The sequence below is a fragment of the Aotus nancymaae genome, unplaced genomic scaffold, assembly GCF_030222135.1.
Source record: "Aotus nancymaae isolate 86718 unplaced genomic scaffold, 86718_ANA_hifiasm-v0.15.2.pri h1tg000075l, whole genome shotgun sequence".
Taxonomy (NCBI): Eukaryota; Metazoa; Chordata; class Mammalia; order Primates; family Aotidae; genus Aotus; species Aotus nancymaae.
In genome coordinates this window covers 543,615-570,605 of record NW_026988490.1, presented here as the reverse complement: position 1 = coordinate 570,605, position 26,991 = coordinate 543,615, and the positions used below count along the sequence as shown (strand labels likewise).

At 40.5% G+C, this 26,991-nt stretch overlaps 2 protein-coding genes across 8 annotated transcripts in view; both read right to left on the bottom strand.

Moving 5' to 3' along the window:
- SNURF (SNRPN upstream open reading frame) overlaps positions 1-26,991 on the bottom strand; it is a 267,460-nt gene that overhangs the window by 154,834 nt on the left and 85,635 nt on the right. For 4 of the 7 annotated variants that reach the window (XR_010339204.1, XR_010339200.1, XR_010339202.1 and 1 more), the window contains exons 7-8: positions 4,504-4,548; positions 3,710-3,798 (exon numbers count right to left, since the gene is read on the bottom strand). The exons of 2 other annotated variants lie outside the window; for them this stretch is intronic. The gene's annotated coding sequence lies outside the window, so the exon portion shown is untranslated. The remainder of the gene's footprint in view (positions 1-3,709; positions 3,799-4,503; positions 4,549-26,991) is intronic. One more of the 7 variants, XR_010339205.1, reaches the window with a different exon arrangement.
- NPAP1 (nuclear pore associated protein 1) lies at positions 18,085-21,516 on the bottom strand. Its single transcript, XM_012460380.2, is given in 1 exon segment — positions 18,085-21,516. A coding segment is annotated over 1 exon segment (3,432 nt).

The window sequence follows — 26,991 nt, the reverse complement described above, 5'->3', positions numbered from 1 at the left end:
TTTTACATAGTAATATAGCAAGATTTTAATGTCACTATGCAATCATTGGAAGCACTCCAATCAGAAATTAACAGTTTATATTAGGTCATACTTTAAAAAACTGTCACACTGTGCACAATGAAGGCCCAACAGGGCGGAATTTGTGTAATCATTGGTGAAGAATGCTGCTTCTATGTAAATCACATTAGACAAATAATATCTAATCTGTGCTTTTAAAAGACAAAATAATCTCTCTCTGTCAGATAAATGAGGCTCAACAACTTTATTTGACTGAGTTATTTCCAAGGATGAGAGACTGGGTTAATGGGAGATGGAGTAATGTGCTCAGATTTGTGGGGTTTTTTTTCTTGCTTATTTATTCTTGTTTTAATCTACGTTATTTTCTATCTTCGTAAATCTCTCACCACTCAGCTACTAACTTGATTTTTCTCTTCAAGGTCACCAAATTAAGCATTTAATAGGTGAAACTTCTGGAGAAGTTCCATATGGGAGACATGAGGGAGTTCAAAATATACCACTCTGGTATATTGACTATTTTACATTTTAGGCACTTGAAAAGCAGCAAGTACGAGGTCATTCTGCCCTATTTTCTGTTTTTAAGAGCAAGAGATGTGAATGGTCTTATCATCAAGATGAGAAGCTGAGACCAACAGACCTCTGTATAAACCTTGTTAAAATAACACTTATTATAATTCCTCCAGGTCAAGAATCCAGATTTAGAGAATGTCTGAGACTCAGGTCTCAACTAAGGTCTCAAATGAAGACTTAACACGGGAAAATTCCTTTTCCAAGCTCATGTAATGGTTGGTAGGATTCAGTTCCCTGCCTGGGTTGAGATGACTTCAGTGTCGAATTATTTTAAACCTTTAATGATTACTACCAATCCTTTATTAACTTCTCAGAACAACCAAAACAAAAGCAAACAAATTAAGAAAAAATAGAGATCAATTCCAATGCATTCTCTGACACAATTTTACCCAGATACCACAACAAGACAGACATTAGAAGAAAATAAAGTTACAGACAAATATAGAAACATAGCTTATGAATAAAGGAGCAAAATTCCTCAAGGAAGGACTTTCTTAGTGAACAAATCAGCAACATATATAAATGATTACACATTGTGATCAAGGGTATTCATCCCAAGAACTTTGGTTCGACATACGAAAATAATTAATGTAATGTACTATATTAATAAAGAACAATAATCACACTGTCATCTCAAAAGATACAGAAAAAGCATTTGATAAAGTTAAAACCCATTTATCATATAAACATTCAGCAAATTAGAGATATAATGGAACTTTCTTACCCTAAAAAGGGCATCCACAAAAATTCTCATCACATGTTATTATGAACAGCTCAATAGTTTCCCAACGATTAAAAACAAGACAATGATGTCTATTCTCACCACTTATATTCAACATTATACTGGAGGTTATAGTGAGGGCAATTAGGCCGGAAAAACACATATAAAACAACCATATTTAAAAGGAAGAATTCAAATGATCTCTCTTCAAAAATAACATGGCCTTTTATATATAATATCTACAGATATACTAATATATGATTAGAACTAAAATAAATCAAGTTCAACAACTTTGCATAATACAAATCAATATACAAAAATTAATTTCATTTGTATACTGTAGCAATCAATAATCTAAAGGTAAAACTCAAAAAACAATTCCATTTAAAATATCATCAAAATATAATTAGGAATAAATTTAACAAAATAATTGCAAGATATGTGCACTGAAAACAAAAAGGTATTGAATAAATTTAAAGAAAATAAATAATTTGAAAAATATTTGATGGTCATTGATAGGAAGGTTTAATAGTCTTAGGATGGCAATACATTCAAAATGGATCTACAGATTCAAGACAATTCCTGTTGAAATCTTAGCTTTCTAGGCATCACATTATCCATTTTCAAACTATACTATAAGGCTATAGTGCCCAAGCATGGTACTGGTGCCAAAAAAGACACAATGGAACAGAATGGATAAACCAGAAATAAAGCCACACACCTAAAGCCATCTGATCTTTGACAAAATTAATAATAATAAGCAACGTGGGAAAGACTCCTTACTCAATAAATGGTGCTAGGATAGCTTACTAGTCATATGCAAAAGAATGAAACTGGACCCCCGTCTTTCCCTATATGCAAAAAGTGACTCAAGATGTATTACATATTTGAATGGAAAACCTCAAACTATAAGAATCCTGGAAATCCAAAACAAAAACAAACAAATAAAAGAACAGAGAAGATATCCCTTCCAATGCATTCTCTGAGGCTATTTTACCCAGACACCTCAACTAAACAGACATTAGACGAAAAGGAAATTATAGACAAATATGACTAAAGAATATAGAGGCAAAAGTCCTCAAGCAAATACTAGTAAATAAATCAGCAACATATATAAATGATTATCCATTGTGATCAAGGGTATTTATCCCAAGAACTTTGGTTCATCATACAAAAGTAATTATACATGCATCACGTTATTAAAGAACAACAACCACATTGTCAACAGCCCAAAACCACCATTTTGGACATCAACCTTCAGAAAGAATTTATGACTAAGTCCTCAAAAGCTACAAAACAAAAACAAAAATTGACAAGTGGGACCTAATTAAATTAAAAAGCTTCTGCACAACAAAAGAAACTATCAATTGGGTAAAGAGACAACCTACAGATAATTAAAGACATATTCACAAAATACGTATCTGAAAAAGGTCTAATATTCAGAATCTACAAGGAACTTACACAATTCAATGAACAAAGAAACAAATAACCCCATTAAAAAGTGGGCAAGACATTAGCAGACACATCTCACAAAAAGATATACAAGAAGCCATAAACATATGAAAAATGCTCAACATCACTAATCATCAGAGAAATGCATATTAAAACCATAATGAAATACCATCTCACACCAGTCAGAATGGCTATTGTTAAAAAGTGAAAAAAACAACAAAAACCCAGAAACTGGCAAGGCTGCAGAGGAAAGGGAACACTTATTCACTGTTGATGGGAATAAAAATTAGTTTAGCCAGTTTGGAAAACAGTTTGGAATTTCCTAAAGAACTTAAGATGGAGCTACTATTTGACTCAGCAAACCCATTACTGGGTATATATTCAAAAGAAAATTATTTGGGTATATATATCCAAAAGAAAATAAATAATTCTACCAAAAAGACACCCGCCCTAGTATGTTCATTGCAACACTATTCACAGTAGCAAAGACATGGAATCAACCTACGTGCCTATCGACAGTGAACTGGATAAAAAATAATTTGGTCCATATATTCCATGGACACAGCCATAAAAAAGAATACAATCAAGTCCTTTGCAGCAACATGATTGCAGCTGGAGGAAGTTGTCCTACATGAATTAACACAGGAACAGAAAACCAAATACTACATGTTGTCACTTGTAAGCGGGAGCTAAACATTGAGTACTTATTGAAATAAAATTGCCAACAATAGACACTGGTGTCTAGTAGAGTAAGAGGAGATGGGGGGTGGAGTTCACAAATTATCAGGTACTATGCTCACTACCTGGGTAATGGGATCATTTTTATCCCAAACCTCATCACACAATATTCCCATGTAACAAACATGCATATGTATCCTCTGAATTTAAAATAAAAATTGAATTTATTAAAAAAAAAGTATAATACCTAACAGAAAGAAAAAATCTTACCTTCCTTTGTAGTATTTTTTGGTAGTATTTGGCAAACTGTTTATAAAATTCCTACGGAAATGCAAGTGCTCCAGTACAGCTAAAACAATCTTGAAAAGGAGAACAAGTCTTGAGTCCTAGATTCATAATTCCTGATTTCAAAAGTTAATACAAACAGATAGTAATCACAACAATGTGTTACTGGCATAAGGATAGACTGATAGGTCAATGGAATGGAATTGAGTGTCCAACAATTAACCTATGCATAAAAATATAAAATCAGTGTAAAAGCTGAAAGTACAAATCCTATAGAGGAGAACATAGTAATACATTTTCGTTGCCTTAGGAAAACAATGGCTTGTAATATATCACACCAAAATACAAATGTCACATATAAAAAATGGTAAAGAAATCTTCATCAGAATTAAATTTTGTGATTCAAATTCAAAGCACACCATCAAGAGTATACAAGCAATCAGAGGCAATGTTTGCAAAACATATAGCTGAGAGAAGTCTATTGAATAGAAGATATAAAATATTCTTACAACTCAAAAATGAAAAATGAAATACTCTTTTTGTGGGGGGGCAGAATTTCACTCCTTACCCAGGCTGGAGTGCAATGGCACTATTTCAGCTCACTGCAACCTCTGCCTCCTAAGTTCAAGCGATTCCTTCTGCCTCAGCCTCTGGAGTAGCTGGGGTTACAGGCACCCACCACCATGGCCAAAATAACATTTTGTATTTTTAATAGATACAGTGTTTCACCATGTTGGCCAGGCTGGTCTCCAACTCCTGACCTCAGGTGATCCACTCACCTTGGCTTCCCAAAATACTGGGGTTACAGGCGTGAGCCACTGTGCCTGGCAAAAAATAAAATATTATAATTAAAAGTGGGTCGATTGTGTGAATATATATTTTCACAAAATCTCTTTAGAAATGTCTAATAAACACATAAAAATATGCTCATCATTTCTAGTACTCAGGGAAATGCAAATCTACATCATCATGAGATATACTTCACAAATATTAAAGGCATATTCTTCAGTGGGACAAAGCTAGTTTGTAAAGACTACATAATATATAAATCCTTTTATACGATACTCTGGAAAGGTAAAGAAATAGGGATAGATAAAAGGTTCTTTACTTTGCTCTTTCAGATGATAAAACCTAGAATTAGTAGACTTTTCCTGTAGCAAGGAGTACACTCCTGGCCAAATGGTTGCTTCACAAACAAAAGGAATTAGGACTTCATGCAGAAATGGTATATACTAGGACTGGGCAGGATACCAAGCAAATTAACCAGAAGTACCTTGTAAGGAATGAAAATAAGAAAATGCTAAACAACATATCAAACCAATGAAACAGACAAATAACCAAACATAATAATCTGGGTATTTCAAAATGGTATAGGAATCATATAAAAGACTTTCCAATGAGCAACACTGGAACAATCTGAGCAACAAAAAGATAAACTAATGTAAGTATAGTTAAATCATGAGAAAAATATCAGAGAAATCCAAATTTAGGTATGTCAATTTCATAAAAAAGGCATGTCTCAGAATCTGTCAGCAAAATTCCACTTATCCCAGCAACATTTACATATATATATATATTTCATTCTAAATTTTCTTGACAACCTTATAAAATCAGTTGATCATACCCTTTGGAGCCTAAGGGAGACGTGGTATCTAAATGTGATGTGGGGAACATAGGTAGGATACCAAAACAGAAAAAGGACTTTAAGTGAAAAGTAAGATAATCTGAATAAAGTTAGGAAGTTAATGAATAATAATGTATACCAATGATTCATTAATTGTGAGAAATGTGCCACATTAATGTATGAGGAAAATAATAAAGGAAACTGTATGTAGGGCATTGGTAACTACTGTTCACTACATTTGCAACTGTTCTGTAAATCTAAAACTATTCTAAAACAGAAAAGTTTGCCTTTTTTGTCAGTTACTGCCAAACTTAATAAACAGAACATTATCAATATTGTTGATGCCCCATGTGTGCATATCCCAGTTGCATTTATTTCTTCACCTGGTGAAGATTACTATTATTTTAAATTGTCTATTTGTCATTCTTTTATTTTTCTATAATTATTTTTATCTTTTAGTTTATATTTCCAAATAATAAATTGTTTGTTATTTTATCTTCAAACTTGGATAAATATAAATGTCTAAATTAAGCTACAACCTTAGTCTAAGCATGATCTGATAGATCTATATTGTGGAACATTCTACAAAATACCTGACCAGTTTTTTTCAAAAGGGTCAATGTTATTTAAAATACGTGAACTCTGAAAAAATACTGCAGATTGGACAAGACCTGATGTGGCAGGCAGGCTTTAGCATGTCCCAGTTTATTGGTAAACACAATCTTGTATTCAAATAATCTCATCCTGAGTTTGGACAGAAACTGTGAGTTGCTTGTAAACAGCAAAATATTGCAAAGGTGCTGGGATGTCACTTGGATGATTGTTACACAAGACTGTGACTTCTGTCTTCCTAGCAAACTCTCTCCTTTAGTGGCTTTGATGAAGCATTCTGCCATTTGGGAGAAGCCAATATGGGAAGGAACTGAACGCAGCCTCAGACCAATAGCCATCAAGGAACTGAGGCTCCTGGTCCAATAGCTTGACCAATACTTTGCAATATTACATTTAAAGTTAAACCAATTTCCCTTTCAAATAAGTGTATATTGCTTCAGAGGTAGTGTCAATACTTTATGATAACAGAATACCCCAATTCTTTCTTTACAATCTTGATATAATTTCTTCCATTAATTTCACTTATATACAAGTATACGTCTATAAATATTTATGTATATGTGTTTATATATATAACATACATTAGTACACCTAATCAAATACATTGTTGATATTGTTATTTTAAAAACCTACTAAATAAAAAACAGTCTCTAAAGTAATCACTAAAAAATGTACAAAGAAGTATTACTGATATGCTAAGAAAAGAGAGAAAATCGAAACATATAAAATGCTCAAATAAAACCACGAAAAGCAGAGAATGAATGGAAGGACAAGGGCAATAACTAAAAGATAGTAGATATTAATCCAACTATATTAATAATGTCACTGAACGTCAATTGTCAAAATACACTAATTAAAAGACACAGATTTAAAAAAATACCAAAGTATATGTTGTTTACAAGAAACTCAAAATATAAAGACACATACAAATTAGAAGTAAATGAATGAAACAAATATATAATGCTAACATTAAAAGAAAGTAAGTATATTAATTTTTGACAGCACAGACTTCAAAGCAAGTAAAATGACCAGGGATAAACAAGGGCATCAGGTAATAATAAAATGGTCAATTATCCAATAAGATATAACAATCCTGAACGAGTATACAGCTAACAATAAAGGGTCAAGCTACATGAGGCAGAAAGAGAACTGTAAAGAAAAATAGATAAATTCACTATTGTTGTTGGAAAAGTCAACACATCTCTATCAGAAATGGAAATATTCAACAGACACAAAATCAGTAGGGACATATTTGAACTCAACACCATCACTCATTTGGATATAATTTATATCTATAGACCAGTGAATCCAACAACAGGCAGAATAAACATTCTCCTCCAGCCCACATGGACTCTTCCCCAAAATAAACATATTCTAGGACACAAAGCTCATCTTAAAATATTTAAGAGAATAAAAATTGTACAATATATACTCTCTGACAATGAAATTAAACTAGATATTCATAACAGAAAGATAACTGGAGGATCCCAAAATACATGGAGATTAAACATCATACTCTTAAATACAATGTGATTCAAAGAAGAAATCTCGAGAGAAAGAAACACTTTTTTTTTTAGATGGAATCTTACTCTGTTGCCCAGGCTGCAGTGTAGTGGCGCAATCTCGGCTCACTGCAACCTCTGCTTCCCAAGTTCAAGCGATTCTCCTGCCTCAGCCTCCCGAGTAGCTGAAACTACAGGTGCGTGCCATCATACCCAGCTAATTTTTTCTATTTTTTTTAGTAGAGACAGGTTTTCACCCCATGTTAGCCAGGATGGTCTCGATCTCCTGACCTCATGATCCAACTGCATCAGTCTTCCGTGCTGGAATTACAGGCGTGAGCCACCGCGCCCGCCCAATAAACACTTCTATAAAACAGATAAAAGTGAAAATATGGCCGGGCGCGGTGGCTCACGCCTGTAATCCCAGCACTTTGGGAGGCTGAGATGGGTGGATTACAAGGTCAAGAGATTGAGACCATCCTGGTTAACATGGTGAAACCCCGTCTCTACTAAAAATACAAAAAATTAGCTGGGCACGGTGGTGCATGCCTGTAATCCCAGCTACTCAGGAGGCTGAGGCAGGAGAATTGTCTGAACCCAGGAGGCGGAGGTTGCGGTGAGCCGAGATTGCGCCATTGCACTCCAGCCTGGGTAACAAGAGCAAAACTCCGTCTCAAAAAAAAAAAAAAAAAAGTGAAAATACAGCTTATCAAAATTTGTGAGATGCAATGAAAGCAGAACTTAGAAGGAAATATATCGTAAAGAAAGTAAAATCAAAATGAAAGATAAAGTAATTGGAATTTTGGAATAAATATTGATAGCTTAATTGTTTCCAGAACATAAAAGCATCCAAAATTAAGGAAAACACAACATCCCAAACAAAACCCTTGCTTAAAAGATGTATGGAACATGGCTGTGCTTTGGTCAAGGATAGGCTGAGGTAGGATGTTTACATCCTGCATGACTCAGAGAGTTGACATCACAGGCATGTAACTCGACTTGTTATCACAGCCACGTAGCCATAACATGGGAAAGCCATTACTTGGATCTACATTACTATTATCTGTAAAAGGCATAATTGCCCTGTTAACACTGTGCAGACATGCTAGCACTCAGAGAAAGAGAGAGCAAAAACTGTCTGGCAGACAGACAGAGGGGAACCAGGACACAGCTTGGTTCGCTTGTGCCAAGACAGAGAAAAAGTTAAGCTGCTGATCTTGAAGGCAAGGGAAAGCCAGTCGTGCAGCTCTGTGTGGGGGCCCTAGCACTAAGCAGCTGAGACAGGGCGGACAGTATGAGAAAGCTGTTAATGAGAGTTGCTACTGAATAAAATAATCTTTCACCTGCCTATGGCCCCCCTGAGTGCTCTTTCCGTTCATTCACCCACTCCCTTTGGACCTCAGCATGGGCTAAAACCTGATCTCAAGTGTGACAATTGGCATAGTCATGAACCTGACAAAAGCATACAGAGGTGACTCCCTGATGAAATGAGGAGATATTTCTTGCCAGAAATGATCAACCAAAGCATACTAAAGTGGTGTGAAAGGAAAATAAATCTTGGGACCCTATCACTAAGCAAAGGGAAAAGTCAAATGAGGAACTGTATCAGGCAAACCTGCCTCTCATTTTATTCCTAAATAAGATAGCTACAAAGTTAAGCTATACATTCCCCTCACAATTTGCCCAAAAGAACATTCCTTGTGGGCCTCAAAATCTTTACCCTAAAACAGTTCTGTTGAATTTCACCCTGGCAATGTAAACTGACAGCTTATCTTCACAGGTGTTGGACAGAAAGTCATCCCTCTGCTTACCTGAGACAAATGCATATCTGATTGCTTCCTCTGCTCTATTGTTTATGTAAAAATACAGATTCACTAAGCCAGACTAAATTGTGTATTCAATGAAAGGCTGATCAAGGAACAAAGAAAACTGTAACCTTTTGTCTCTTACATTGTTGTCCCACCTTTCTTGACTCAGCCAATGTACGTCTTACACATATTAATTGATGTCTCATGACTCCCTAAAATGGATAAAAACAAGTTGTGTCCCAGCCATTTTGGGCACATGTTGTCAGGACCTCCTAAGGCTGTGGCACAAGTGCATCCTTAACCTTGGCAAAATAGTGTCTATAAATTGGTTGAGATCTATGTCAGATATTTTTGGTTCATAGGGGGATGCTTGTTTGTTTACTAAGTAGACAAATACTGTACATATAAATAATTCAAAGAAATTTAGGTGGGCAGCTATTGCTAAGTATATAATTTAAAAGAGGCCCTATGATGGAAATGGTAATGTCATATAATACATGTTATGCTGAGACACACGAGAATATCATGAGGTTTTCATGACAATACCAAAGAACATGTAAGAGAACATGGAGATACAGATGTGTGAACATGTGTATGTTAAAGAAGAAACATATCCATTGTATCTATCCCCAGTCCCTCCATGGTCTGTCCTTCCTGCTCCTGTTCTCATATATTACTGATCCCAACATTCCTTCCAATCCACCGCCCCTTCTCACGGCTTGGCCTGTGCCACAGACACACTTTCTCCTCTTTTTTCCTTCCATTTGCTGGACTACTGCTCCTCACTTTCCAGAATCTCCTCCAATGTTCCTCCTCCTAGAGGTCTCTGTTCATCCCATTCCAGGTCTGATACCTTTGCTCTGAGTTCTCAAAGGGAGCTCTTTCACCCACAGTGCATATTTCTGTTAAGTTTTGTCAATACCCATTGAACTGAAATACCAGAGAATATGAATAGTTTGTCGATGTGGTTCCCTTGTGAACCCTATACCAGTAGTGGATAAGGAACAACAGAAAATTATCCTTTATATTGGATTTCACTAATGAATGAATCTCTCAAATTCCTTACATATATTTTTTTCAATAAACTCCAACTTTCAATCTGAAGAGGTTTTGAACTTAACTTTTTTTTTTTTTACTTTCTTCTGTTCTCAGGACAGAATGTGAGCCCTGACCTTTCCCTCAGCCATCCTCTTCTCCAGTCTCCCTGTTCTCAAACTACCATAGAGACCTGCTCATGGAGCATGCTGTTTCTTTTTTTTTTAAATTGCATTTTAGGTTTTGGGGTACATGTGAAGAATATGCAAGATTGTTGCATAGGTACACACATGGCAGTGTGACTTGCTGCCTTCCTCCCCAGAGCATACTGATTCTTATCTATTTGTACTTATCCTTTTGGATGGGTTTGTCCTCTGAGACCAAGGAAAGTCTTCTTGTGCTCTAAGATTCATTTTATCAATATGTGCTTTTGATATTTTTGCATCTTTATGAGTTACAACATTTCACCTCTTTCCAGTATTTTTTTCACGTTTTATCTTAATTATTATTACTCTGGTGGCAGCCATGACATAGTTTTCAGTGTCTGCACATGGAACAATTTCCCCTGACATCTTATGCTGTCATCTTCTGGAAAGTTCAGCTGCAAAAATAAAGTTCACCTGCATTACAACTTGAAGAATGTGTGTTAATTAAAAAGGCATAAATTACATAGGTAATGGTGCAGCCTCCTTTATAAAGTAATGTTTCATTGCTATAATTCTTCATAGCAGTGGGTGATGTTTTTTAAAAATTTATTATACTTTAAGTTCTGGAGTACATGTACAGATCGTGCAGGTTTGTTACATAGGTATACACGTGCCATGGTGGTGGTTTCCTGCATCCATCGCCCCGTCATCTACATTAGATATTTCTCCTAATGCTATCCCTCCCCAGTCCCCCCACAGCAGTGGGTGATGTTATACCACCTGTAACTCTGGATGAAAATATGATTCAGAATTATCAGAATCAGAATACTGATATATTTATGGAATCATTTATGAATTGTTTAAATTTTGCTTTAATTTTTATGTGAATAAAACTTCATTATAATTCTATAAAGGATTTTATTGTAATTATAAGATAATGCTATTGGATGTGTATTTGACTGGCAAAGATATTATCCTTTCCTTTAGATTTTTCTTAAAACATGTATTTATTGACATGCAGTAGACAGCTCCATGGAGACTCTTAAGGCTCTGTGCATTGACCAATTCTGACCTTTCCTTTGGCAATACAATGTTAATGCAGTTATCTGTCTGTAAATTTCACTCACATTCTTCTTTATTAACCTTAATATTGCCAGCTGTAAGCAGATAGCCAAGCCAGAGGTACAGTAATGATTAACTGTATAAGGAAAAATTCAAGGTGTTGTGGATAAAGCTATAGCATTGGGACATACCTTACCTCATGTAAACACATGCAAAAATGGAAAGATGATATGAAACAATGGTTTGCAGGAAACTGTGCACAAGACAATGAAGGACAGAGTGATGCCTGAGTGATGTGAAATAATTATTGAGACCTAGTAAGGCCTCAGGTTACTGCTTTCAGGGAGTCCCAGGCTGCACCATGGCAAGCACCTGGGAAAGTAGGAGAATGGGGAAGATGGACCTGGTATTCTGGAGAACAGAATACCCAATTTCTGTTCCCAATTTCATCAAGCCAATCTTCATATCCAGTGGTAAGAGGGAGACAGGGTTATCATGGCAGCATCCATGCAGGCAGAGATGCTATGTTCTGTCATTACTCTACTGAGGCATGGGTCACAGAACTACAGGAACAATACAGGAAAACGGTATTAAAGACACAAGGGGAAGCCATTTTTATAAGCCTGGCCTTCCACCCTTTCATCTAATTCCTGACTGCAAAACAAAAGACGCTTTTGCATGACACAACTATCTTGCAACAGCCCAAGGATGAAGAGATACCCTTTAGAGATGATGTAAATGACCTTTATAAGTAAGTTGAACCATCCTATGTAGACCCTAAGTTTCTTTTCTATTACTTCTTGTTACGTGTGGCTAATCAATGAATTACATTATGAACTAATTAATGTAGACCCTTCTTTATAAAAGAGCAGAACACAATTATCATCAAAAGAAAGAGAAACAAATAATACTTATTTCCTCTATTTTTTCCCCAGAATTCCTCCAGTTTCCTTTGAGAATCGTCTTGCCTTTCCCTTTACAAAGTAAATGCTAGTCTATGTAGTTTGCATGAAGTATAGAGTTGCCCTCTATATGCAGTAAAATGATTGTTAACAGTGCCAGGATCTAACATAATAAAGTAAGGATGACAAGTTTGTGGGGTTTTTTTTGAGACAGTCTTGTTCTGTCACCCAGGCTGGAGTGCAGTGGTGTGATCTCGGCTCATTGCAAACTCCACCTCCCAGGTTCAAGCTATTCTCGTGCCTCAGCCACCAGAGTAGCTGGGATTACAGGCGCATGCCACCATGGCTAATTTTTTAATTTTTTTTTTTTTGAGACGGAGTTTCGCTCTTGATACCCAGGCTGGAGCGCAATGGCGCGATCTCGGCTCACCGCAATCTCCGCTTCCTGGGTTCAGGCAATTCTCCTGCCTCAGCCTCCTGAGTAGCTGGGATTACAGGCACGCGCCACTGTGCCCAGCTAATTTTTTGTATTAGTAGAGACGGGGTTTCACCATGTTGACCAGGATGGTCTCGATCTCTTGACCTCGTGATCCACCCGCCTCGGCCTCCCAAAGTGCTGGGATTACAGGCTTGAGCCACCGCGCCCGGCCTAATTTTTTAATTTTTAATAGAGACGGTGTTTTGCCATGTTGGCCACGCTGGTTTTGACCTCCTGACCTCAGGTGATCCACCCACCTTGAACTCCCAAAGTGCTGGGATTATAGGCATGAGACACTATGCCCAGTCTCACAAATTCATTTTTAAACAACTAATGTCTGGTGTTAATATTTTCTTCATATAGTATTGGGCTTCAATATTTCTCAGAACCCCTGCAGCTTTAGACGGCAAAACAGTAGCCATTTAGTAATTTGGAGTTAAGACACTTACAAAGTATCAATGTTTTTGGTCTGTTGATTGCTTACATCTCATGTATCTTGAACTAATGCCCCCACTCACCAGAATATTTTAGACTGTTAGATTGACAATGTAATTACTTGCATAGCAGACATATGCTTGGAAGTCTCAGCAACCCTCCCTGTAGGAATGCTTCATTCCCAAAAGAATATGCTCCTCTCAACACTGTCATGTTCCCATTAGGGCCCTCCACATTGCATGCCCTAAATAAATTATACTCTGCCTATTGGAGTCCTGAATTATTCATGTATTTTCCTTGTTTTCACATCCTGGTGGTTTCAGGTGAGGAAACTTGTTTAACCCAGCCTGAGGAATCTTCACTAGTCAATTAAAAAGTTGACCTAGTTTGTGTTTGGAACCACTTACTTCAAAGCACCCACCCCACCAACCCTTCTTTCTTTGCCCATAAACTTTCATTTGTCCTCCATCCCATGAAATCTACTTCCAAGACAGTCTCTGGTATCAGTCATCACAACTTAGTTTGCATTTAAAGCAAAGGTGCTGTTTACCTAAGAAAGACAATTTTTTAGCACAGATTTTGTTTGGCTTCTCTTTTCTGGTATCTCCCATGCCCTATTCCATGCATTGCATAAATCCAGGATCTAGATCATGGCTATAAAACTTAGCAACTGTTTGATTTTATGAGCCTCAATTTTCCTATCTGGAAGGCGCATCTGAAGATGACAATCCTGTCCTGGGACTTCTGAGAGAGACGTTCCCAGCTCTTTCTCAGGAAAATGAATGAACTGCTGTTTGGGAATGAACTCTTTCTCAGGAAAAACAATGAACTGCTGTTTGGGAATCCCTCATTGCATCACATAACTCTGGGATCACAGCAGTGACTGGTTCAGGGAGGGCCTGGGCATGCTTCTCACAGTCAGGGGCAGTTTCTAGACCTCTAACACGAAGATATTTAGAGCAAGAAAGACAACCATCCACGAGTTAGAAATTCTCAAATTTTCCACAGGCCATTTTCTAGTTCATAATATACAGCTATATGGAAAATACTCTGCTTATTACTAACAAGGGCTTTAGACTCAATCCTACACACAAAATTTTTTTTTTATCTTATGAGATAGCTAAATGAGGACTTTGATGAGCTGTCACATGAGGCCTGAAGCAGTGTTTGGAACAATAGGAAACATGGACTGTCTGCATCATACTTCCCTAGAGTGCTGCCTGAAATCCAGATTTCTGGTTTTACCACAGATTTAGAAAATTAGGACGATATAGCCAGAGTTAGACACTTTAAAAAATTAGTGATTACTGAGCATTTCTGGCATAAACTAAAAGCAGTTTGGGTGGTTCCTTTAGGCCTCTTTCTTCTGAGACCATATCCTTACTTTGGTCTTACCACTCGCAAACCAGTGGAGGCAGCTCAAGTTTTCTGGAAAAGGAAGGGATTCAGTCAAATAAACAATATTATTTGAAAATTAAAAAAAAAAACAAAAAAACAATTTTTTATGTGAAAAGAGTTCAAGGAAAAAAAGAGGAAGGCACTTCAAATTTTAGAAAAATCAATGAAATCTGTGAGAATATAACAGTTGAAGTAAAAAGCAAATTCAGAACTATGGGATAACATTAGAGTAGCTAAAAGCTCTCTCTGGGGGAGGGAACCGTGGTAGGAGGGTTGAATTTTATTCAAATTGATATCATGTTCATTTATTATTTTAATAAAAAAGAAAAGAATATTTCTATTTGTTTATAGTTTCAGTTGTGTAAGTACATCAAAACATGACAACCAAATTATCTTTATATCTCTCATACATTTATTTAAAGTTTGTCTTATCAGGATCATAGCATTTATATTTAGCTTGAGGCCTTTTTAAAAAATATCAAGAAGTATGAATTTTAAAAATATGTCCCTGGTAATATTGCAAGGGTGTAGGACTATTAGAAGAAAACTGAATTTCCACTCTGCTTCTGAAAGGCAGTTCTGATTACAAAAGGTAGGTGATTATCTGGCCAGGAAGCAGGAGCTTTGATCCTTTGGAATTGTACTAAACAACTTAAGAGTGAATAAATCAGGCCCCAGGTTACCAGGAAGAATCTAGTAGTTTCTCTGCAATTGTTTTCTTTCAGGCCTAATCTCATAAATGTTTTAGTCTCAGTTATATTTTGACAGTGTTTGCTTCATAAAAGTAAGTACTTTTATGTTCCTAAAAAGGGGTTCTTCTATTTGAATTGCCTAGGAAAGGCAATCAAGGCACAACTGCCCAAGGAACTCACTCGTTAGCTATACATATATATGTCTATTCCATATCTATCTATCTGTCAATCAATCTATCTTTATTAGTCAGTTCTGATTGCTACAAAAATGCCATAGACCAATAGCTTCAACAACATACACTTATTTTCTATAATTCTAAAGGTTGGGAAGTCCAAGATAAAGGCGAATTCTGTTTCTTGTGAGGCCTCTTTTCCTTGCTTACAGGTAGCTACATTCTTGGTACACTTTCACATGGCAATTACAGGAAGCACTGGTGTTTCTTCTTATAAAGGCACAAATCCCATCATGGGGGTTTCATTCTCGTGATCTCATCTAAACCTAATCACCTCCTCAAAGTCCCACTTCCTAATACCATCGAATTGGGAGTTAGGGCTTCAAAATGTGAATTTCTGGGGGGACACAAACATTTAGTCCATAACTCTATCTATCTAGTCTATCCATCCATCCGTCTATGCATCTCTATCTATAGAACAAATTACAACAATGGTTTATAAGTCATTTCCCTATATTATTTCATTTCATCCTTTCAAAAATCTTGTGAGATACACAGGCCATAGTAAAAGTACTGATTTCAGTAAGACTCTTGAAGGTTGAATCAACTGTTCATTATACAACTAGTAAATAGCAGAGCAAGGAATTTCACTTGAATCTTCTCTGTCCTCCTTTTCTCTATCCCTTCCTCCCACTTGCTGACTCCATTCCAGCCACATTTCCTTACTAACTGCTCCTGAGGACACCTGGTATCCTTCCTCTGAGCCTTTGCAATTATCTGGAATGATCTTTGCTCACCTATATGGCTCAACTGCTTCTCTCTAGACTTTGTTTAAATTTACCTTCCCAGTGAGGCATGTCTGAAACTCCCGCTTCTATGTCTGAAACTCCTGCTTCTATCTACAATCTCAATCCTCCATGTACTTCTTTATTTTCCATAGCACATTTGTTACTGGCTTATTTACCAGATGATTTACATGTTTGTTCCTTCTTTTCTCCCCAAGTAGAATGTAGGGTCCACAAAGTCAGAAATTTTGCCTTTCTGTCCAAGACTAGAGAGAACTGGGCCAGAGGTAGGCTCAGCCAAGTTAACAGTCAAGTCAGAGAGGGTGCAGCTGATGACATATACAGGTTTCCTCTACCCTCCACAGTGTAGAAGACCACTCAAATACAGTGCAGTTCCGACTGGGCTCATCTGTTCCCCAGTCACCAATAAACACACACACACACACTCTCTGTCTCTCTTTGTGGTTTTGGGCCTCCAGCTTCTGTAGGCAGAGAAAAGGTTAAATTTAACTTGAGGGAACTGAGCCCATTCTTCCTGGAACAACATCCATTTATGAGAACTGTATGTGGAAGGAGATTGGTTCTTATTTCTTGAGGTCCTTTACAGGAGTGAGAAATGATTTGGCGGCTCCTATGAAAGCCTTGACAGGTACAACTGTCACTAGTGGCTGCTTTCCATCACAGGCGCAGTTGCTCTGACCAGGACATCCAAACACAAGTATTTAATTAACAATGCTGGCTCCTCTAGGCCAGGCACAGTGGCTCACACCTGTAATCCCAGCACTTTGGGAGGCCGAGGCGGGTGGATAACTTGAGGTCAGGAGTTTGAGACCAGCCTGACCAATAAGATAAAACTCCTCTCTACTAAAAATACAAAAATTAACTGGGTGTGGTGCCATGTGCCTGCAGTCCCAGCTACTCAGGAGGGGAAGACAGGAGAACTGCTTGAACCAGGGAGGTAGAGGTGCAGTGAGCAGAGATTGTGCCACTGCACTCCAGCATGAGCGACGGAGCAAGACTCCATCTCGAAAACAAGAACAAAAGCAAACAAACAAAAGAAAACAACGTGGCTCCTCTAAAGTCAAAAGGAGCACGTTGGTTGGGCAGGTCCATAGTATTTTTACTGAAAGGGAAACTAGAGGTTTCTCCCTACAAATGTCTGGGGCTATCCCCTATTGCACCACCTGTGTTTAACCAGGTGGTCCTCAGGTGCTGTGTGTGAATGGGAGACCATAAGGATAACCAGTCACAACCATTATGTTGCTGACCCTCACTGCATGGTTTGTGCTTTGTCCAGGCGAGCCCCAGGTGCTTTGCTGATACATGCGCACATGAGGGCCTCCCATCAAGTGAATACTGACACTCCTGGAAGATGTACCATCTGTGTTTTGTCCAGGTGGGCCTTAGGTACTTTGTTAGTAGGTGGATACACAAGGGCCTCCCATTAAAGGTATGTTGGCATTCACTGCAGATGAACCACCTGTGTTTTGTCCAGGTGGGTCCCATGTGTACTGATGGAGGGAGAAAGGGAGCATAAGGGCCTCCAACCACAGGGATGTTGTCCTCCTCTCCTGGTGCATGACCTGAGTTCTGGAGAGGTACATGGCAGGCACTTGGCATGAAGGTGAAACAAGAACCATTCATAGGGATAATGCTGGTGTTTACAACCACAACTGATGTGGTGTGATCAGGTGAACCACAGGTGCTCTTATGGAAGTTGGAAACAGACATTTCTCCTAACATATGTTTCTTGTCCATAGTGGTAGGTGCTTGAAGTGTAGAACTTTTTCTCTGTCCATGTATGCTGCAGAATGCACTGTTGAAAAGCAGGAACACAAGGTCCTCCAACCATGGGTTTGGTGCCATCGCCTCCCATACCACTGCCTGAATGCTGGGTAGGTGGCTCGAAGCCAGGAATGTAGGTGGGAGCAGAAGGATATACAGGAATGTTGCTAGTGCCTTGTGGTGCAGCAGGCATGCTGTGGCCAGCTGAGTCCGAGGTTACCTGACCAAATGGGGGAACAGAAGTGGTGCTGGGTATCCCATTTTGTCATTGTCCAGTGTTGAGTTCTCCTGATGTGGAACTGGGGTCTGGGCCCATGCTGAACCCAATGCTCCCACCATTCATAGGGGTTCCAGGTTCCATAATCACCTGTGGGCCTAGAATAGTATTTCCAACCAGTGAGGTACTGTCGCCAGTGACAGGCATCCCAGTGGCAACTCTAAATTCAGAAGTCTTTGCTATGCCATTGGGGAAAGCACTTGCGTTGTGACCGTTGGCTGGCTGGCCATTAATAGGTGTGACAAATGCAGAATATGGTGATGTTAACTCTGTTGAAGGAGATGGTAAGCCTGTAACTGGTGCTGGGGTTGCTGGATTCCCCAGAATAAAAGAACTGTCAGATTTCTGCTGCTCATCAGTGGCCCCAAGTGTGGAGTGAGAGATGGCTCCTGTATTTAAAGGATGGCTGGAAGTTGTGGCTGGTATCCTGTCTGCATGTGCAGGCAAACTGGTGGAGACTTGGGCTGAGGCATTGCTGTTACTGGGTAGTGTGTTCTCAGAACCAGAAAGCACAACATAAAATTGGATGTACTCCTTCCTGGAGACAAAAGTAGACTGCAAGATGACAGTTTTGGAAGGAGGGGTGGTATTCATAGCATTGGTGTCAATGGCAGGCTTGGATAACGATGCTGCAGAGGCATTGCTCACTAAAGTGGAGGTGTCTGGAGGAATCATGATGGGAAGGCTCGGAAAAACATGGGCACTGGGGAGAGCGGCTTTCTGCTGCTGCCCCTCGGGGGCCCCAAATTTGGGCTCAGCAGTGGCTCCCAGATTTAAAGGATTGTTGGAAGTTGCAGTTGGTCCCCTGAATGACTGTGCAGGCAAGCTGGTGGAGCCTTGGGCTGAGGCAATGTTGCCATTGGGCCATGTGTTCTCAGAACCAGGAAGCCCCATGTAAAATGGGAGGCACTTCTTCCTGGAGACAGAGGCAGACTGCAAGGTGGCAGCCTTGGAAGGAGGAGTGGTATTCACAGCATTGGTGTCAATGGCAGGCTTGGATAATGATGGTGCAGAGGCACTGTTCACTAAAGTGGAGGTGTCTGGTGGAGCAATGATGGGAAGGCTTGGAAAAACACAGGCACTAGGGAGAGAAGTTTTCTGCTGCTGACCATCAAGAGCCCCAGATGTGGATTGAGAGATGGCTTCTTTGCTAAAGAGTTGGTTAAAACTTGGGGTGGTGTTGTGGAATATAAATGTAAGGGGAGGTACGTAGACTGATGTCTTTCCTGGGTGCCTCTGCTCTGTACTGCAATGTATTTGGGAAATTGGGAGAGAGCTCACCCTGGAGCTTGGAGAAGATGTGAAAACAACAGCCTGAGAAGGGGTGGTAGTATCCATGTTAACTGCTTCATGGTCTACTGCAGTCTGTGAGGTTAAGTGGGCAGATGTGTTTGCTGTGATAGTGGAAATGACTGATGTGGAATTCATAGGCTTGCTGGTGATAACTGAAGTCGTGGTAGAAGGGACTGGAAGAGGAGTTGGGAAGGAAAGAGGAGGAGGGGAATCTACAGGGATAGGTACTGGGGACTCCCATCTGAAGGGAGGCTTGAGGGAGAAGGGTGTGGGGCTAGGAGGTGTTAGGGGGTTAGAAGCGGGAGGTGCTGCACCTACGACTGAATGACAACAGCCTCCTTTCTCATTAGACTGACACCCCAAAATGGGAACAAGGTCAGCAGGAAGAGCCAGAGGAGAGTTAGGGATTGTGAATGTTATTTTCTGATCCATTTTTGATGTGGTGGAAAGTGGAGGGACAGGAAGGATGGGGGGTCTGGTAGCCAGGTCAGCCAAGTCAGGGATGGGTGAAGGAGCTGGATTCTGAGAAGTGGGAGTGGAAGTGGCCAGGGGCAGGGAGTCTGTAGTCTCCACTGGTGGGGAGAAAGAAGGGGCAGGCTGGGTAACGCTGCTTTTTGTTATGGCCTCTATTTCATCCTCCAAGATTCTGCTATTCCTTTTATACCCGGGGCTCTTCTCCAAGGTGCCCAGGTCTCCCTCAACAGACAGGCAGGGGAGCTTAGCAGGTGGGGGAAGCTCACCTCGATCCCACAGCAATGGCAGTGAAGGGGGCAGCGGCAGCAGCAGTGGAATCGACATTTTCCTTTTGCAGGGCCTGTTGTGGTCAGCTCTGGGAGGGGCAGCGCTCGTTGGTGGAATACCTGAAGTCTTCCCGTCGGGCATCCAGTTTCCAGACATCAGCGGCCTGGGCAAACCTGGAGAGCTGGGCAGTCGCTCTTCATTCAGCACTTCTGCAGTCGACTTCTGTGGCAGCAGGGAGCAGCCCCGGGCTGGCTCAGGGGGCACTGCTGCATCAGGATCAGGCTTCCCAAGATGCAGGGCATATCTGGCTTGGCTGTGTGCTCTGGGCATGGCAGGGCCTTCCAAGCAGGAGCTGGCTGGAGACGCCTGGGCCTTCTCAGTCAAGTCGTTTTCTGAGCACTTATGGTGCACATTTCCCTCCAGAGGCTCAGGGCTGCATCTGCAGGGGGCAAGGTCTCCCTGGGTGCCCTGGGACCTGGATGTGGACGACGCTTCACCGCTGCTAAGGGGGGCCCTCCTCTCGTCATCCTGCCCCTCGATCTGCACTGAAGCCTCATCCTTCATCACTCTTCCGGGCCCTTCTTGGGCCCGCACCTCGGTCTCCTCTGGGAGAGTGGCTGGGATGGGCTTCCTGGCCCTGACCGCACGCTCAGGTGGTGAAGGCAGCAGGAGGGTGAACGCGCGGCTGGGAGGAGGGATCCTCACAGAGCTGGGGTGTCCGAACCTCGGGGGGTTCGGAGCAAGCAGCACGAATGTCTTCCTTGGAGCCGGACCCCAGCCCACAGCCGGCAGGACGCCCAGCGGAGCGGCCGCAGGCCTCGGGAGAGGACACTGCCTCTCAGGGGCGACGAAAATGCTGGCTGGTGAAGGCCTGCGACGGGCATTCCGGCGGAACAGGCCGCGGAAAGGGCGCGGGGTGGGCGCGGAGTGAGCCTGGTCGGGCGGGGAGGCGTCCCGGGCCAGGGGAGCGGGGGCGCCATGCCCTGGCCCCGGCACGGGCCGGCGACGGCACCTGGGTCTAAATTTACTAAGTAAATTGCCCATTTAGAGGCAGCTGTGGCTCCTACCGTATAACAGGGTCAGCAGCAGATGCCACTCTCTTCAGCCACCGAACCCTCTGGCGACCGAGCAAAGGCTGACTCGCTTGGCGCGTGCGACGCCTCCACGAGGTTCCTCACAGAGCCGGGGCTCGCCAGCGTAGGCGCCAAAGGCAAGCATCAGAGGGCAAAGGGCACGCTCCCAGCGGCCCCTGCGGCCTCCCGGCGCCGGAAGCCCTGCGGCTGGTGGTGACTGTTGCACCGCTTGGCCGCTACGTGAGAACTGCTGAGGTCCCATCCGCCAGAGTTCTTCCCACCTGGGCGCCGGCTCTGCGTGCTGCTCAGCCCTGGCCCAGCGCTGTCGCACGCAGTGGCCCTGTGTCGGCCGGCCTGTCCCTAGGTTCACAGCGCATTCTGCTTGAAGTTGAGCACAGGGAAACCCATATCCTGCCAGGCTCCTCCTGGACCTCCGCAATGCCTCTGTGCCGCCTGCAGCCAGGCGTGCCTTCCCTATGGCGCCAGGGTCACCAGCCAGGCCGTGAGGGTTTCCAAAGAGGGGACCTGGTGCCTTAACCTGACTGGATGCTGCACCCTACAACATCCCTTCCTGGCAGGCAGGGCCTCTTCACAAATTTGTTTTAAAACATTTTAAGGCCGGGAGCGGTAGCTCACGCTTGTAATCCCAGCACTTTGGGAGGCCCAGGCGGTGGATCACCTGAGGAGACCAGCCTGACCAACATGACTGAAACCCCGTCTCTACTAAAAATACAAAAAGCCGGACGTGGTGGTACCCGCTTGTAATCTCAGCTACGAGGGAGTCGGAGGCAGCAGAATCGCTTTAACCCGGGAGGCGGAGGTTGCAGTCAGCCGAGATCACCTCACTGCACTTCAGCCGGGGCCGAGGGAGGGAGACTCCGTCTCAAAACAAACGATCAACAACAACAACATTTAAGCCTTAGGCTACTCCTCAGGCCATTGATATGACAGTGGCCCAGCCAGGCTTTGAACCCTGGCCTGTGTGCCTCCTTATCACAGACACATCATGTATTCTTATTATTTCCTGTAGTCCTTAGGGTACCTAGCATGCAGCACATCTGTACTAAGCACATATATGCCTGCGGGGAGGTTCTTACTTCACCTCATAAGTTGATCACGGCAAGCACTGGGCTCAAGTCTCCTCTGAAGACACAGGGCAGGGACCACCAGCAGTCAGCAAAGGACCATCCCACACTGTTCTGCTAATTGAGCCTCACAGCCCAGATTTCCTTTTTGGTCTAGTTTGAAAGATCTAAATATGTAAAGATTATAGGCCTTTCCTGAAAGAAATTCACCAGTGGATTAATCCAAATGGATAAGCCAGTTCTTTGGCCTTCTTAGAATATATTAGAAAGCAAATTCATCATGTATTTGCAAGTTAGTAGTGGAGCAATATATTGGATTAAAATATGATCAACACAATTTGGTCATTGTCAGCATGGCCCACTCTTTACTACACATTACTGTCGCCTAAGTATAACTATACTTATTCTTACGCCCAAGGAAGGAGACATAATATTGGTTGTCAGGACAAAGGAAATATGTGTTACTGTCTTAAGAGCTAGAAGTTTCAGCATGAAAAGAAATATTTGGAAAATCCTATACATGACTTTATCTAGTTTTAATCTTTTTTCTTTGGTTTATTTAACTGGATTGCTTTTTTCTCTTTGGGCTGATGTTGTGTGCCAGACATAGGACATACAGAAGTTTCAGAACCCATAATCAGAGATCAGTAAAAATATTTAAGTGTATTTTTTAGTTTAAAAAATTGATTCAAAATAACATCAGACATAGTTAACATAATACAAAATTTCATTTTATCCCTCTGCCTATATATTTTATAGTATGTCAGAGTAAATGTGGACTTCCATACGCAACAAAGCTTATGTTTGTAAGATACAAAGTTTGGCTCAGACTCAAATTCTGTTTAAAAAGAGGAGACATTATAAATTCTTCCTAACCTCTCAGGGAACAGAGAAATGGTTTAAAGCTATGACATTTAATCATAATCCCTTGGTACCATTTGAGGAGAGTTCAATAAGAAATAATCTCTTGATTGTATTTGCTTGAACAAAAATAACAAGCTGATACAAATTTTGGACAAAATTTCCCACAAGAACCCTGAAACAAGATGATTAAATGTCAGGCTTATTTGAAAACAATAAATTACTGTTACTTTCCCCTAATTTTTCCCCAAATAGGAAAAGTTCATTAAACAAATAATATTGGGGCTTCAGGACAATAAAAGGAGATTTGGACAAGGGTATTCCAGAAAAATCCACCTCTTTCTTATCAAATGGGAATAGATGCTTTTTAAAAATATAATCTTACTTGTCCTTGTGAGGCAAATGACATTAGATGGCAAATGGTTATTCTGAGATCATTTTTGACTTAGCAGAAGCAGACATGTTGAGATTGAAATTTGTCAAGGCAAAATATTTTCCAAAAATTTAATAATTATATAAATATTGTAATAATAGCAATAATTCCTAATTGCCCGGTGAGATTACTTCATTTTTGTTGAGACAGAGTCTTGCTGTTTCGCCAGGCACCAGGCTGGAGTGCAGTGGTGCGACTCGGCTCACTGCAACCTCCACCTCCCAGGCTCAGGCAATTCTCCTGCCTCAGCCTCCTGAGCAGCTGGGACCACAGGCACGCACCACCACACTCAGCTAATTTTTGTATTTTAGTAGAGACGCAGTTTCACTATGTTGGCCAGGACTGTCTCAATCTCTTGACCTGGTGATCCCCCTGCCTCGGCCTCCCAAAGTGCTGGGATTACAGAGATTACTTTTAATCTGACAATTTTTAAAGCACCCTCCAGTCATATCAAATGAATTGCTGGGTGGCCAGTTTTGTATAGAATTGTGGTAGTGACAATAAACCATACCTGGCACCCTGTGGTTGAACACTCTCACCAACAATCCACTGTAAGTAATACAGAGTTAACGGGAGGACACACTGAATCCTCTGGACTTTACTGACTCATGAACCTCATTTAATAAACTTTTTCCCTAAAATAATTTTGGTCTCCTATTCTCTCTTGTGAAGAAAAGTACTCTGGAAAAAGAATTTGGAGGAAATAAACTTTATTCCAGTGAATGGTTTGCAAACTACATCCTCGGGTGCAAAACAAAGGTGGATTCCTGAAAACAAAGGGAAGACTTGGGTTTTACAGCAAAAGTTCCCTGATCAGGTTCCCAAATAAGATTCTTTAAGCAAATGAAGGTTTGAAACTGGCCCAGTGCAGTGGCTCACACCTGTAATCTTGGCAGTTTGGGAAGCCAAGGCTGGTGGATCACCTGAGGTCAAGAATTTGAGTGCAGCCTGGCCAACACAGTGAAACCCTGTCTCTACTAAAAACTACAATATATTAATAATAATAAAATAAAAAATTAGCTGGCTGTGGTGGTGCATGCCTGTAATCCCAGATACTTCGGAGGGTAAGGCAGCGGAGGTTGCAGTGAGCCGAGATTACGCCACTGTACTCCAGCCTGGGTGACAGAGTAAGACTCTGTCTCAAAAAAAAAAAAAAAAAAGAGAAAGAGAAAGACTGAGCTCTGATTGTCTTGAGTCAGGTGAGCTCTAATTTTCTGGTTCAGTTGAGCTCTGAAAGTTTAAAAAGGTGGGGAGGTGTGGATTTGGGGGGAACTCAAAGTATCTGTATAAACTCTAGTCAGCAAATGACTCCTTGGCTCTATTTTAAATTTAGTCCCGGTTAGCTACACAGGAGTCATTTAGAAGGATTGACTCTTTCAGGTTTACATTTTCCCACACTCTTGTGCCCTTTACTGTAACCAGGGCTCAGTAAGGACAGACTGACTCTGTGCAGCTTCTTCTTAGAGTAGCCTTTTCTTGACTGTTTCATCTATTTCCCCTCCAGTTAACTTTTTGTTTTTCAGAAATGTATCAAAACCTTTCTGTTGGTGATGACTTCCACAATCTCTTGCCTTTCACTGGTCTACTAAATTTGGTATTTGTATACTTTAAGTACAATTCTAGGAGGAACACAAAGTAAACATGTGTCTATCACCTTGAACTGAAAGTTCCTGTTCATTCTAGAAGCCAACCTTCCCATAGGAGAAAACTACCCTTAGTATTAACAGATGTAGCATTCAAGATGTTAACTTTTCTGGAGGAATCAATCAATCAAGGATTTAGGATATGGTAATTTCTGTATGGGGAAAGAATAGCTATCCCAGGAGTTGACTGGAAGATTAAATTCCATAATCAATATAGATATGCTTTGTAAAATTTTAAGTTCTATGAAAATGTTTTATATTATTTTTTGTTACTGTATAAATTTTATTTATGACTAGAAAACCAAACTGCAGTTTTCCTTAGCTCAATGGAAATTAATGGCATTGTTTATGAAGGTTGAGGATGAAGCCATAGATGTTTCTCGATATCTATTACTTCACATTTTTTTCAGCAACTAAATTACTCTTGTATTCCTCTTTCCAATTTTATTGAGTACCTACTCCAGTCAGATGCTTTATTTCAGGTTTTGGCAAACATTTTCTAGATTTTAAATATTTAAGTCGTTGTAGGCCAAATGCAGTTTCTGAAGCTCCTCTTCCTCCTCTTTTATTTCCTCCCTTTTATTCTTCAAGAACCCTTTTAAAATGTAATAATCATTATTTGCTCACAGGACATACAAAATGATCTGTAGGTCATTTTTTGCTAACCCCTGATCTATGTCTTTACTGAGTAGAAGGCAATCTTTGAGTAAATCAATTGTTTGAATTAATTATTGGTTTCCCCAATCTTGTCCCTACAGTTTCTAATCAAAATGATATCCAGAGAGAGCCTGTTGAAACATAAGTTAGATAATATCACTCAAGTCTCTTCAGTGGCTTACTCAGAGCAAAGTGCCTCAGTCCTCAAAATGCTTCCAAAACCCTAGCACTCTGAGCTCTCCATTTCCTTTCTGACTTCATTTTCTTCTCTCCACTCTGATCGCTCTCCTTGCAACACAGTGACATCATCCTTTCTGTGACCTGAATACTGTATGGACAGTTTTGTCCATGGCCTTTCCATCTGACTGTTTTCTCTGCCATTAACACTCATTCCCCAGACATACACATGGTTGTTTCCAAGGATCCCATTATGTTTCTTCTTAAATTTCACCTTTCACATAATTTCAAATTGCAACCTCCCACTATCAACTGACATTCTTAATCTCCTTTCCCTGCGTTATATTTCTCCCTAGGACATATCTGATATACTATTTATTTTACCTACTTATTTAAATTTAATTTACATGTTTATACTTATGTTTATGTATTTGCTCATTTTTGCCCCCCAAAAGATAGAAGGTAGGAATATTTCACCTTTTTTCACTGCTATATTCCTTGAATATACCTGCAAAACAGTACTTGATATTTAGTGGGGTATGAATAAATTTTCTTGAATGAATAAAGGTGTGAGTGAATTCATGAATAAA